Below are 13,167 nucleotides of genomic sequence, written 5' to 3' on the forward strand. Positions count from 1 at the left end.
CAAACTTCTCAGCTGAAAGTCAAAGATCGTCTAGAGAGACGACGAGTCACTCGAATCCCATCCTCCGGTCATAAAGAACCTTATACATATACTTCTCTAGTACTCAGAATATATGGTTTGTATTCACTTGTCAAAAATGATCAGGACTTGCAGCCATTACTATTAGTTGTACTTAAAATTAAGTAATGACAAAGTTACAGTTATAACATTTTATCATGTTACTGATTTGTTAAGTACTGTTGCGTTGTCCTTTGTCCTTTCCATGTACGGAGGAATCTTTAAAGTTATAATCCTTAAGATTTTCATGAAATCAGTTTTGGCTCTGTTTATGGAAGACATGTATTTGTATTCTGTAATATCTCTATGTACTAGTTTTCATCATTAGTGGCAGAGTCCGCCATTCCTGTGTTTAATTCCAATTGCTTATCAGATATTGACAGAAAACAACGCATGTGTGTAATCATTCTGAGCCTCACTGGCCACTCTCCCATAGCTGTATCAATATTAACTTACTATTTCACACCTATTAATGTTCACAATAGCCTGGAAGGGGAGAGATCATAGAATTCTACTTTGAAGTTTTAGCACGTCTGCCTGATATAGCCCTCTATACCTGCTGCTTACCCTGTTGTAATATGCTCTCTCTCATTTAAAACAGTGCTTCCATGTGTTAATTTCCCCCCTTTATTACTGTATATAAAACATCACGGTCATGGGTTTTGAGAAAAATTATATATTACCATAACTATTAAAAAGATTGAATAGTAGAATACATAAACTACATAAATACTACAATAATAATGTGTTTTACAATCTGTCTTGTTATTAGAGTGGAAAATAGTTTTAATGTACTGCTAAAAGTATGTGACTGGAAAAATGAGATGTGTTTGCTCACAAATACATGAAATGAATGTAGTACTCATTGGCTTTAGCAGAAGAATAATTGGTAAACCCCAAAAGAACATGTTCATAAAGAAAGGAAAACGTCATGTATTGAAACTAGAAATATTTATTTTAGTCTAAATACAAAATGTGCAATACATTTGACTCACTACTGTATATCTGAACAGGCTGTATATACTGTATATTACCACCTACTATATGTATATAAAGTAATGTCTTTTTACCATTTAATATTTATCTCAGCACTCTTCACTTCTTTGCACCATTTGTCTCCTGTTTACAGTTCACAGAACTGTTTCACCTGTATATAGTCATTCTTCATGTATATTTCTGATGACTGTTGTGTTGCTATTCTGTGTAAGTACGTTGAGAGCCACTAAACCAGAGTCAAATTCCTTGTATGTGTAAACACACTTGGCCAATAAAGATGAATCCAATTCTGATATTACAATATTTAATAGGTAAATTACAGATTATCTTCCAGTTCAGCTCAGACTGTCCCAGTAAGTATCGAACAGAGACCAGGTCTTTCTGGAATAAAGAATGAATATTATGGTTATCAGTGCACTATTTTTGTGTTAGTTGTTCCAAATAAAGTACCCACATAAAGTAGTCACATCACACAGCTTTCCCCGCCATCATATCTGATGCTGTATCCTGAAACAGCTGCAGAGTGAGACCTCATATAGTTTTAACCTCCCCCCCAGGCATGGACACAGCGCGCCGGTTGCCCCGCCAACACAACTCTGTAGGCGTGGTAGAGCGATCACGCCCATTGGTACAAGCTGAGGCGCGTAACCGAGCACAGCAACGCTGACTGGCTGGGACGGGATGACGCAGCCGATCATCTGAGCGCTGATTGGCTGAAGTATGCCAGACGCCAGAGAGCGCCAGAAAACAAGCTTGAGCGGGTGAAGCCAGAGTCTCGCCGGGACAGTACAGAGTGTCTGCTATCGGGTAGGTGCCTTAGAGAACCGGAGCTACAGGCTGAGGAGGGCTGCCCGCTTATTTTAAAAGAGGGAAACTAGCTGCTATGGTGGTCTGAAGAGAACTTGGCGCTGACACAGCTGTATAACCACCGGACACAGGGCCACAGTGGGATATTTAATCCAGAGAAGCGGTAGAGAAAGGTGAGTAACGTTAATGGTGGTTTCCTGCCTGGTATTACAAAGTTATGCTGGTCAGCTGAGCTGCTAATGTTAGCTAACTAGCTAATTAAAACTAAATTAGCTCTACTGGCTGCAGATAAGTCATAGCTTTATATTTATTGCCTCTCACAGGCTCAACTACAGCTAGATATATAGACTAACTTGTGTGAATTACCCCTTTACTGAGCTAATAACGCGACATCCCATAACGTTACAACCTCCAATTACCGTTATTTATCAAAGTCATGCAATAATACATTCAGCTCTTGATTTGTCACATCAGCTGCAATTCAGGACGTTATGTTAACAACACACTAAACCTTTTTCAAGTGTGATAGGTGGTTAGATTAAGCTACAGCAGCGCAGTTAGCTTGCTAAGGGCTAGTTAGCTGATGTTCTTTGCGCCAAATTCAGCTGACCACTAGTCAGGGTTTTTTAACTTCTCCACTCACCCCGTTAAGATCGGGGTGGTCCAATTATATGTTCCGGATTTGATATATACATATTTTCTTTTTTGGGACTGCAGTTTTTCCAGATGGAAGTTGAATGTCTAGCACTGAAAGACCTCACAAGTCCAAGGAAAAGTTTCCCCATGGACCCGGAGGAGGATGGGAGCCAAAGTGAACAAAAGGTGAGATGGACTTTCAGCTGGATCTCAGGTCTGGTCTGAGCAGTGTGGCAGGTTTGATATGATACAACAGAAGGAGAAGCAGGTATCAAACACATCAGAGAGAGAGAGTGAGCTTAGAGTAATGTGTGGTTGAGATAAGGGTAGCAGATGTGGATTAGGCAAGGACAGAGAGTATTTTGGCTTTAAGAAGCTATGAAATTGAGAAATTAGTTTAATGGATTAGAGAAAAAAAAGTCAAACAGGGCCATGAAGTGTTTGCAATAAGTGGATTTGGCTGAAAGTACATTATTTCTTATTTAATATCGCCCCAAAATTAATCAGCTCTCTCAGTCATAGCACTGACATTTGACTCCCTCGGGGAAAAGATTTGTCACAAAGATTTGAGTGACAGCTCAGGGTTTAAAATTATGAATTTCACCAGTTTTGCATGTCTTAATAAATGCCATGTCTTCATTTAAAAGATATGCTGATTTCGTGGCCTGATAATCACTTAACAAATGCAATGTTAACACAGCAGAATCACACAGACTGTACTACACAAGTAATACAACTAACGCAACCTGTCTCCATCACAGGAAAACATATGCACAGGAAGGAGGAGATCCACACCAATGAAGTCTGCTGAATCCGCCGTCCCCAGTTTGCTGATAAACAGGAAAGGTGCCACACCTGACCTGGCCCACATCACCCCCATCAAACACACGGCCTTGGCTGAGCCCTGGACGCCCACGTCCAACCTGAAGATGCTGATCAGTGCGGCCAGTCCGGACATGCGGGACAGAGAGATGAAGAAAGTGCTGTTTAGGCCCATAGAGAACGAGAAGGACAAACCCGCAAGTCCAGATACTGTGGCAGAAGATACGGAGGTGGAAGACTCTTGTCAGGTATAAGAAGTGGAGACATTTATTTCTCAGCACCTGCTAAAGAACTAAACTATATTATTAAAAAAACAGAAGACTTCTCGAGGTCTCTGAAACCACTACATGAGCATTTTAAGCTCTCATCTCAGTTCTTGAAGTCTAAAAACATCTAATTTTTTATTTAGTCAACTGGGAGGAAATCAGTCAGAATGCAGTTATGGTTCATTACTTTAATTAGGAAAAAGGGAATTTGTAGTCCATGGAGTAAATGCTTTCCCCCCCCTCACTTTTACTCACATTAGCAGCTGAACTCCCTTTAGCATATGTAAATTTCTATACATTATTACTATAATGCGAAATGTTTATCATTTATCTTTTTATGCATTTATCCGTCTGTCCAGTTTGAAGCTGTGGAGGAAGAGGATGACGCAGAGAAAAAGCCGAGCAGGAAACAGAAGAGTCTGGGTCTGCTGTGCCAGAAGTTCCTGGCCCTCTACCCGGATTACCCACCGCCACACGACACCATTTGGATCTCACTGGACGAGGTGGCGACCAGTCTGGGTAAGAGCCAGTAGTGGGAGGGGAAACAAGAGAGAGAGTTATTGATGACTGTGCTCACGGGAGGGAGACGATAATAGAAGCAGCTAATGTCCGTTTCATGAGTATTATAAAGTTTTTATGCTGTTAGATTAAGGGGAAGTTGCCATGGAGACCTCTTTCATATAAACCCAGTATATCTATATTTAATCAGAGGTTACTGAGCTTCAATTTGGAGCTTCAGTTTAAGAACTTTTAATTTATGTTAATCAAAACATATCTATGATTATCTTTCAAGAACATGGTTAATAATTTCTCCACTCTCATACTCAAATTGTCAGGAGTGGAGCGCCGGCGCATCTACGATATCGTCAACGTGCTGGAGTCTCTCATGATCGTTGGCCGGATAGCCAAGAACAGCTACACCTGGCACGGTCGTCAGCGGCTGGAGGTCACGCTGGAGGACCTGCAGCGGAGGGGCCGTCAGCAGGGTTACCACCTCCAGATGGAGCTCGCCGCAGAGGCCAGGGAGGCCGGGCCGGGCCGCGAGGACGACGGAGGGGAAGGAGACGCCGGCCATGGTAATGAACGGATATATAAAAACTTGGAATTTAGAGTTCACACTGTTAGAAGTTAGGTTCCTCCAACATTTAGACTTCCAGGACATTTTTCCCCTCATTTAATCCTCCTAGCACCTCTACAGTCTTTATCACCTGCCTCAAAGCAGCCAATGGTATAGCAGCTGAGGTTTATTGTTGCAGTTATTTGATAAGAGCAGCAGTTAAATGCCGCATATGTAAAATACAAGTGTAGGTTTCATCACAAGAGCAGCTGCCATCAAATTAACACTACAGCTAAATGATCATTCCCCCTCAGACTTAAACCTGCCGGAATGAATACAAGCCTGGTTTCCATAGTGATCCTACCTCCTCATGCACACACTTAAAGCTTTTCATGAAGAGGGTGTGTGTGTGTTGACTTGGTGGTGTGGTTGGATGATAATGGCATTCATGACAAAGAAGTAACTTACAAAGTGTCAGGCTTTGATGTATATTAACTCTTTGTGTGCTGGTATTGTTGTGGCCAGTTGAGTGTGATGGCCTCAGGGAATATTACAACACATTTAATATCACTGCAGGGCAACAAACAACCTCAACAGAAAAGGTGTTACTCTGGTATCAGCTACTCATTTAAGTGTTTATAATGTTATATTTTATGATCATTAACAAGAGGAAAAACATTTCACTTCAGCCCACTAGATGAACACCGAGATGTTGTTACTGGTACTACAAATGCAGTATTTTTGATGTCTAGCAGATTCCTGTGATTGTATTAGTCTGACATACTGCATGTACCTTTGTTGTTGTTGTTTGCAGCTGCAGGAAACAGAAAAGACAAGTCTCTGCGTATCATGAGCCAGAAGTTTGTCATGCTGTTCCTGGTGTCCAAAACTCAGACTGTTACTCTGGACACAGCAGCAAAGATCCTCATCGAGGAGAGTCAGGACTCATCAAGTCACAGCAAGTACAAAAGTAAGAAATCCGACAGAAACACAAACGTCTGATGTGGTATCACTATCAGTTTGACTTTGTGTTGTTAGTCCAAGAAGATATTCAAAGCTCATGTGCAGAATCATGTTAAAACGTACACTTCCTTGTTTATATACACGTGTGTCTTATAATACAAATCTCAGCTCTGATGTGTCATCAAAACTAAGCATCATCTGTATCTTCAGCTAAGGTACGGCGTCTGTACGATATTGCCAACGTGCTGACCAGCCTGGGCCTCATAAAGAAGGTCCACGTCAGAGAGGAGAGAGGCAGGAAGCCGGCCTTCAAGTGGCTCGGTCCGGTCGAATTCAACAACTCCGGTGAGAATTTAAGAAACACTGTCATTTTAACCTTAAAGAATCCATGAAATGGTGAAGACACTCCCTGAACCGCTTCAAAGACCCTTGTATTTAATTCAGCTCTTAACCCTCACTATCATCATCATCTGTAGGAAATACTGTGAACGTAGCGGTCATCACTCCGCCTGAAGCCACGCAGCCGATAGCAGGCCAGGACCTCAGGAAAGCCAAGATGGCACGCCACGCCTCTTTTAACATCACACCAACTTCTATGGCCGTCCAACGGCAGATCAACTCAGCCCCCAGCAGCCCACGAAGGGAACTAACCGGTAAGAGACGTCTTATAGCGTCTTTAGTAATCACACAAGACAAGTATGCAACATCTTTGTAAGAAAAGTTTATCACGGTAGAACATTTTCCTCTTCTGGTCTGATAAACTGTTTTCTCTCCTCATACCACAGGTCTGCCAAATCAGCCTGTGGATTATTCCAGAAAGACTACAAGCAACAGTGCAGTGTGTCGACTGCAGTTTGGAAACAGCACAGAGTGAGTATATACACACACACACACACACACACACAGAAACACACTCATTCTCTTGGTTTAGATTGATCTGCCCAAATAATTGACTGCACACAACAGCTCTTTATGAACAAATATAATTGAGAGATGGTTCTTTTCCTGCTTTTAGACTATTTCAGCCAAATGGACCGACTCATTTTCCATACATTAGGCATTAAAACTAGAGATGATATGCCAGGCCCCCTCTCCTCACCAAAGGGCTTTTTAATCTCAGTCTCTCATACATAATATTTCACGCTCGCTGCCAGTGCTTGCATTGGCTGCTCTGTCTTGCTCCAGGCTACATGTAACAAGAGCCGGTTGCTGCGGATTTGACTTGTTTTTTTGTCTCTTATAGATGTATGCATTGGCTCCACACACTCAGTACACAGTAGTTTCATGTTATTTCTATGGTTTGCTTTCTTGTGTCCAAACCACAGCTGCCTCAAGGCTGCGGCTGTTAAGTGTTTTTGGAGGGAGCAAGATAAGACAGGGAAGTATGTGTGGCTGTTCAACAGGGATAATTTACATGTGACGCTGGGTAAAAGTGCACCAGGGGCACCAGTAGCCCACAGGATAGGAGTCGGTTAACTATCTGCATATAAGCAAGGAGGGACATTGAGAGGCAATATAAGTAGCAGGGCTCTAGTGTCAGGGTTGTCCAAATGCTCAAGGAGGGGAAGTGATCATAGCTGTGGTTGGAGAAGCGAGTTTGAGCAGAACGTAGCAGTTCAAATCCCCAAACTCAAGATTAGTAAAAGAATAGGTTGATACTTTGGGAAATATGCATGTTCACAATCTTACCAACAGATGAGGAGATCAATATCACTCATGTCTGTCTGTTAAATATGAAGCTACAGCCAGAAGCTGTTTGGCTGGTTAGCTTAGCTTAGCATAAAGTATGGAAACTCCAGGAAGTTATTGCGCCTGGCCAAGAAATAGTCAGACACATAACCCCTGTAAAACAAAAAACACTTTAGTTTTTATACAGATTAAACAAACAAGATATATTGTGTTTATTAGTGACCTTTATAGGAGCAAGTAGGTGGATTTTGTTACCTTTGGACAGAGCCAGGCTAGCTGTTTCCAGTCTTTATGCTAAGCTAAGCTAACCAGCTTCATAGTCAGTGGATAGCAAGAAAACAAATAAGTCCAAAATGTGATGAAATGACTGTTCCTTTAAGAATAACTTACATTAGATGTCACTTTGTAAGTCCTCCTATCTCTGTGGAGCTCTTTCGTTTTTAATTTGTGTTTTGACCGGGTCAAAGAAAAAAGAAAAGTATGCAAAGCTCACATCACTGCAGCAATGAATGTAAATGAATCTTGACCTTGCTCAGATTGGGAGAAATTTAAGGCAGACCCAGCCATCAGGCTGTGAATTAAAGCTTTAATGGTAATGAAACTAAACTGAGAAAACTGACTGTCTTGCTGCTTGTTTCTCTGCAGTAACCAGACCAGCCAGCTGCCTCCGTCCTCCACACAGCCCACCCTGCTGGCTCCCACCCTCTACCCAGAGCACCTCTTCCAATCTTCCTCCTCTCCCCACTGCCTGGCCTACCTGCCCAGCTTGTCCCAGCCCTCTGTGGTCATGCTGTACAGGGCGCCAGACAAGCCCGACAAGATCCCTGAAGGTCAGAGGTCGCCTTCGTTGGAGTCTGAAGAAGGGAGGAAGAGAAGGAGGGAGGAAAGGGAAGAGGAGGAGACGGTGGCGAAAAAGAAGGGAACTTTTGGTTTAGAAGAATGTGACAAGGTGAGGTGGTGTCAATGTACCAGTGCATTAAAATGCAAATGAACACTCTACAGAGAAAAATAAATGTGATTAGGGTTTAATATCGTTCATCACCGCTCTCATTTAAGTTAAGTAAAAGACTGACTGGGAACAACATAATTATTTTGGCCCAATCACATAATATGATTGGAAAACTGATGTCATGGTGCTGATTCTGTTTCTACAATCAGAGGATGCTGTTAGTGATTCTGCACAGTGGAGCGTTAAATTGAAAATATGAAATATTACACACTTCCTGAACGAAGATAACTCATTCCTGGTGTAATTAAAGACCTATCTTGTCAGTGATGTATAGGGTATTTGATAATTGGAAAATCCTGTGCAATCAATCAGGCCACACAGTCCCAGTAACCACAAGAAACTCAAGTTAAGTCTAACATTATTGGAAGGGGAGTGTTATTCTACTCGTCTGTAAATTATCATCTGTGTTCATGTGAATCTGTTTGTGGAATAGTCTTAAGCAATAAAATGCTTTGTTGCGCGTCATCCAGTCCAGTTCATTTATCCTAAATGTTACGTCTTTGTCTGCTTTCCAGATGAGAGCTGAACCTCACAGGGAGCCAGCAGAGTGTTTACAGACCAGTACCACCAGGACTTCACCCAGTCACCACACAGGCCTCTCCAGAGAGGCGTTAGATGAGAGTCAAGCTGGCGGCAGCAGCAGCAGCGAACCTGCTCAGCCATCACACTACCTCTATGTACCCAACAATGCAGGTACGTACATAAATAAGTCTGACCTGTTTACTTTAATCTAATTAAGAAGTAGACAGAATCAAATGTTAAATATGCCATGGATTATTTGTAGAAATAATATAATGTTAGGATAACAAAGTTAGTAAGAGTGTGCATGTCTCAGGGTCTATCAAATATAAAATCTCCAATCTAAATTAAAAAACAGGAAAAACATCAAACAGTCTTATCTACACCCTTTAACATAATCTTACGGTTTGAGCACAACAAATTTATTCAGAACGTAGAAGGAGTGGACACTGAAATAGTGTGTCCTTGTGAAATATTATATTATTAAGAAAGACACAATATTACAAAAGAATGTCAATAAAATCCTATTTGGAAATTGTAAAATACATCATGAATTACCTTTGGGGGGGAAATCTTGAAATGTTAAATAACAGTACCAAATTCGTACACTTTGAATTTTTCAAACTTGAAAATGCAGGAGTAGTTTAGATATAATTATGTTTCAATCCCCTATAGGATTATATAACCAAGGCAAACTGCCAATTCTTTGGAGAAAGCACAGTGCACAATGATTTCCAGACCACACAAAACAAATCAATCAGGCTTAAGTAGAGAAATACACTGGCCTGTGTTTGAAGTTTCTATGCGTTGCATTTAAAAGAAAATGCCAATTTAACAACAATAAGACAGTGTTACACACATTGATATATATAAAATATAGACAAAAGTAAACACTCACCTGAATGCATTCAGATAAGAACAAATGAATCACTTCATGGGAGACAAACAAAGAAGGAGGAGGCGGTTCATTAAGACAGCTGTGTGTAATTCTGACAATGTGCGCTTGATTTCTGTCATCCTGTCTCATCACGGGTCATGTGACTTCTACTTCTTCACAGTCACAATATCTAGCAAAGTGTTCATTTTACTGTAAGTGTAGTTTACGAATAAAATAAAACACACAACACCTCTGACTGCTTTCTCCTTCTCTGTCTTCTCCAGGTCTGAACAGCCTCAACTTCCTCCTCTCTGCCGGCCAGCCAGCAGCCGGTCTTGCACTTCCCCCCAGCAGCGTTCCCACCCTGGCGCTGCCCTACGTCCTGTTGCCCCATTACCCCCTGGTGGCCAACAATCTGCAACAGCAAGGCTCTGACACCAAACTGAGCTTCAGCCTGCCTACCATGATGCCACCAGCCCACTTCATGGTGGGGGCTGCGCCGTACGGCCTGGCAGCAGAGATCAACAGGTCACCCGTTACAACTCCGTCCACACCAGAACAGAGCAAGCTGTACGTGTCAGCGGCAGGCACTCCACACTCTCCCTCAAGACCACGACACACCGTCAGCATCGCCACACCGGAACCACTGGTAAGAATGATATATGACCTTTCTGGTATCAGGCACTTGCAAAATGCCACAACACAGCTTGACATGAGAGAAAGTGTTCCATCTGTTCTGTGGAAGGTTTCTCTATCATCCATCCACTTTTTGGTGTCACAGCAGTTCAAGTTGATTAATCTCCCAAATCATTAAATAGGGATTAATGTTCTTGTCTGCAGAGCCCAACATACAGTAGCTCTGTCAGCATTGCTCTTCTCAAAGAGAGAAGATTTTAGTCAATCTGCTACATGGTAAATTAATGCAGCATTACAGACAATGGGACAAGTCGAGGCATAAATCAGGGGGTGTCCTCTCTTTCCCCTTTCCTCTCATGTGTGCAATGCAAATTGCTTTTGGTTTGCTTTTATCTGAGTTACAGTAACGTTATCTTGTCCAAAGTGAACTAACTTTAGCTTTGATTGGCCCAGTAGAAAAAAGTAAATTGTTCATTTTTGACGTCTGTATGTTGATTTTCACATCACAATGAGATGAAATAGGATGCTGTATATATGTGCTCCAACCTGACATCACTCTCTTCCTTCACAGACTCCGCACACTCCGAACGAGACCACAGTGTCTGCTTCTAAGGCTTTCTTCCAGACCCCAGGCACACTGGGAAATGTAGTCAGTGCCGCACCTGTCGCCCGAAAGAGAGGGTCTGCACAGAGGAGACTGGACATCGGCCACCCACCGGCCAGTTAGACATCTGTGGAGATGGGATGTGTGGCTAACATGCTGTCGTGGCACAGGCTGGTTAGAATGAGCTCTGATGCAATAACGCTCAGGTGTTAGCCCTAAAACTGACGAATATGGTGCTCTGTTAGTTATTAATTAAGTTTTTATAAGTTTTAAATTAAGGGTTTCTTTTCAAAATGCAAGAATATCCATTTTAGCAAGACCATTTGCTAAGATTTCAATTCTTTCCTACAAGATAAAAAAAACAGATGTAAGCAGAGGTCTAAAGGTGTCTCATAATTTTGTACAAATGACTGATTTTCCCCAAATGGTGGATATTTCATTTTGAAATGGAACTCTTGTTACTTCTTGTTATGTTAACAGTTCAAATGTGCCTCATGGTTAAATTATGGGACACTAGATTTCATAATGAATGAGTGAAACAGTATTGCCAATATAACAGCGCCCTCCTATGGTGGGAGTTGGCCACTGTGGTATTTCAGCCTGAATTTGCCCTCCCAGACATGATCAAGCTACCTAATTCCCCATCAATGTGTATTATAGCCCAATTGCTATTTATATTTTAGCTAATATATGTTGATTACAGGGACTGTAATGGAACGTTACATTTTTTTTTTAGCACTAAGTATTTGATGAACTTGCATCTAATTTTTAAAGTGATTGTCTTTAGTTGGCCCCTGCAGGTTTTGTTGCATGATCAAGGTATCATAGGAACTCTGACAGTAGCAGACAATCTTCTTTTAGCTTATTTCAGACTTTACTGTGAGGAGAAAATCACTAAAGCCTTAAAATGTTTACAGCCAACCAACCGTTCAGCAGCACCACGACGGTGTGAATAACTCAAGGACTTCTTGAAGCACAACAGAGGATGGATGTTACTAGTGATGTGTGTGTGTGTGTGAGAGCGTGTGTGTGTGCGTGTGTGTGTGTGTGTGTGCTCACTGAGTATCTGCAACCATAGTGCTTTATGGTTAAACACCAAACCCTTTAGCTCTGTTACTGGTGATATTGGTGAAGGACCATGTGATATGTGATGATGCTCTCAGGTACTTGAATACTTGTGACTTCTGGAGAAATATCAGAGTACTGTAAAGAACGTTTTATCCATTATTTATCCAGAAAAAGAAGACTGAGCTTACCATTAATGCTGTTGTCTACTTTTTTTTTTTTTTTTTTAATTCACATTCATACAGTCCGACACATTTAAGATGCCCAGTATGACTACAATCAACTGTTGGCTGGTGCAGTTTGGGGTTAAGTGCCTTGCTTAAAGGCACCTTGCTGAGTGAAGATAACTATTTTTGTCTTTTATTGCCTCAGTACACATTTTTCTCAGGTTGTTCAGGGATTTGATTCCAGACAACCCAACCAAAATATAGGTGCTCTGTACAGACAAGCCACTGGGAATCATTCAGGAGCACTTAGCTATGTCACACCAAAGGGTGCTCAGATAATCCACTCTGACCAGTGGATCTGTAGGCATTAATGTCAGTCGTATGTCAGTCATTATTTTTGTACATTGTATCCATAGTGTCATTTAATACTTTCATATGCAGAATGTTAAAGGCTGCTTTACTGTTTTTAAAATAATGATTATTGCACTGCTAGTTTTAGTAGTTGTGTCTGCTGAGCTGTTCCTTCACTGTAGCTCTGCTCTCTCTGTAGTTATGGGCCAAACTGGTTTTCTTCTATATGACTTTCACAAACTTGAAATAAAATGTATGTATGAACACTTGTAATGTGTGCTCTTTAATTCGAAGACTGAGTTTTTAAATAGTGTAATTAGCACAATTACATATAGTTTTATAATTAATGTTATTGTTACATTACCTAGGCTAGCAATGCAAATGTCAACAGATTTATAGATGGCTTCAGTTCACAGATTTACAAATTTACAGATGCCACCAATAATTCTGAATCCAACAGCAGCAGATGGAAGCAAACCATGCTAATGTGGTCAGATGACATATTTGCTGCAGATTGCTCTGTGCCATTGCCATCACTGTGCAGAGGATTCACTGCTCAAATCATACAGTAAATGAAACAATAGAGAGATGGACAATCTGTAAACAAAGGCTTGATTCTGTGCAAAACACAAACATCAAGTGTGAT

General features: G+C 41.3%; 2 protein-coding genes across 2 annotated transcripts in view; one reads left to right on the forward strand and one right to left on the reverse strand.

Annotated features, from left to right (window-relative positions):
- Positions 1-9,948, reverse strand: part of LOC122975392 (fish-egg lectin-like) — a 35,145-nt gene extending 25,197 nt beyond the window's left edge. The window contains exon 1 of the mRNA XM_044343814.1: positions 9,720-9,948. The gene's annotated coding sequence lies outside the window, so the exon portion shown is untranslated. The remainder of the gene's footprint in view (positions 1-9,719) is intronic.
- On the forward strand, positions 1,783-12,789 carry e2f7 (E2F transcription factor 7). Its single transcript, XM_044343812.1, has 13 exons — positions 1,783-2,033; positions 2,578-2,682; positions 3,258-3,566; positions 3,944-4,103; positions 4,421-4,660; positions 5,456-5,611; positions 5,815-5,949; positions 6,081-6,257; positions 6,390-6,474; positions 7,939-8,242; positions 8,818-8,995; positions 9,983-10,347; positions 10,906-12,789. The coding sequence occupies exons 2-13, from the start codon at positions 2,587-2,589 to the stop codon at positions 11,059-11,061; spliced, it is 2,361 nt and encodes a 786-aa protein (XP_044199747.1). The 5' UTR covers positions 1,783-2,033; positions 2,578-2,586; the 3' UTR covers positions 11,062-12,789.
- Positions 12,790-13,167: the final 378 nt, after the last annotated feature.

Source organism: Thunnus albacares, chromosome 23 (genome assembly GCF_914725855.1).
Source record: "Thunnus albacares chromosome 23, fThuAlb1.1, whole genome shotgun sequence".
Taxonomy (NCBI): Eukaryota; Metazoa; Chordata; class Actinopteri; order Scombriformes; family Scombridae; genus Thunnus; species Thunnus albacares.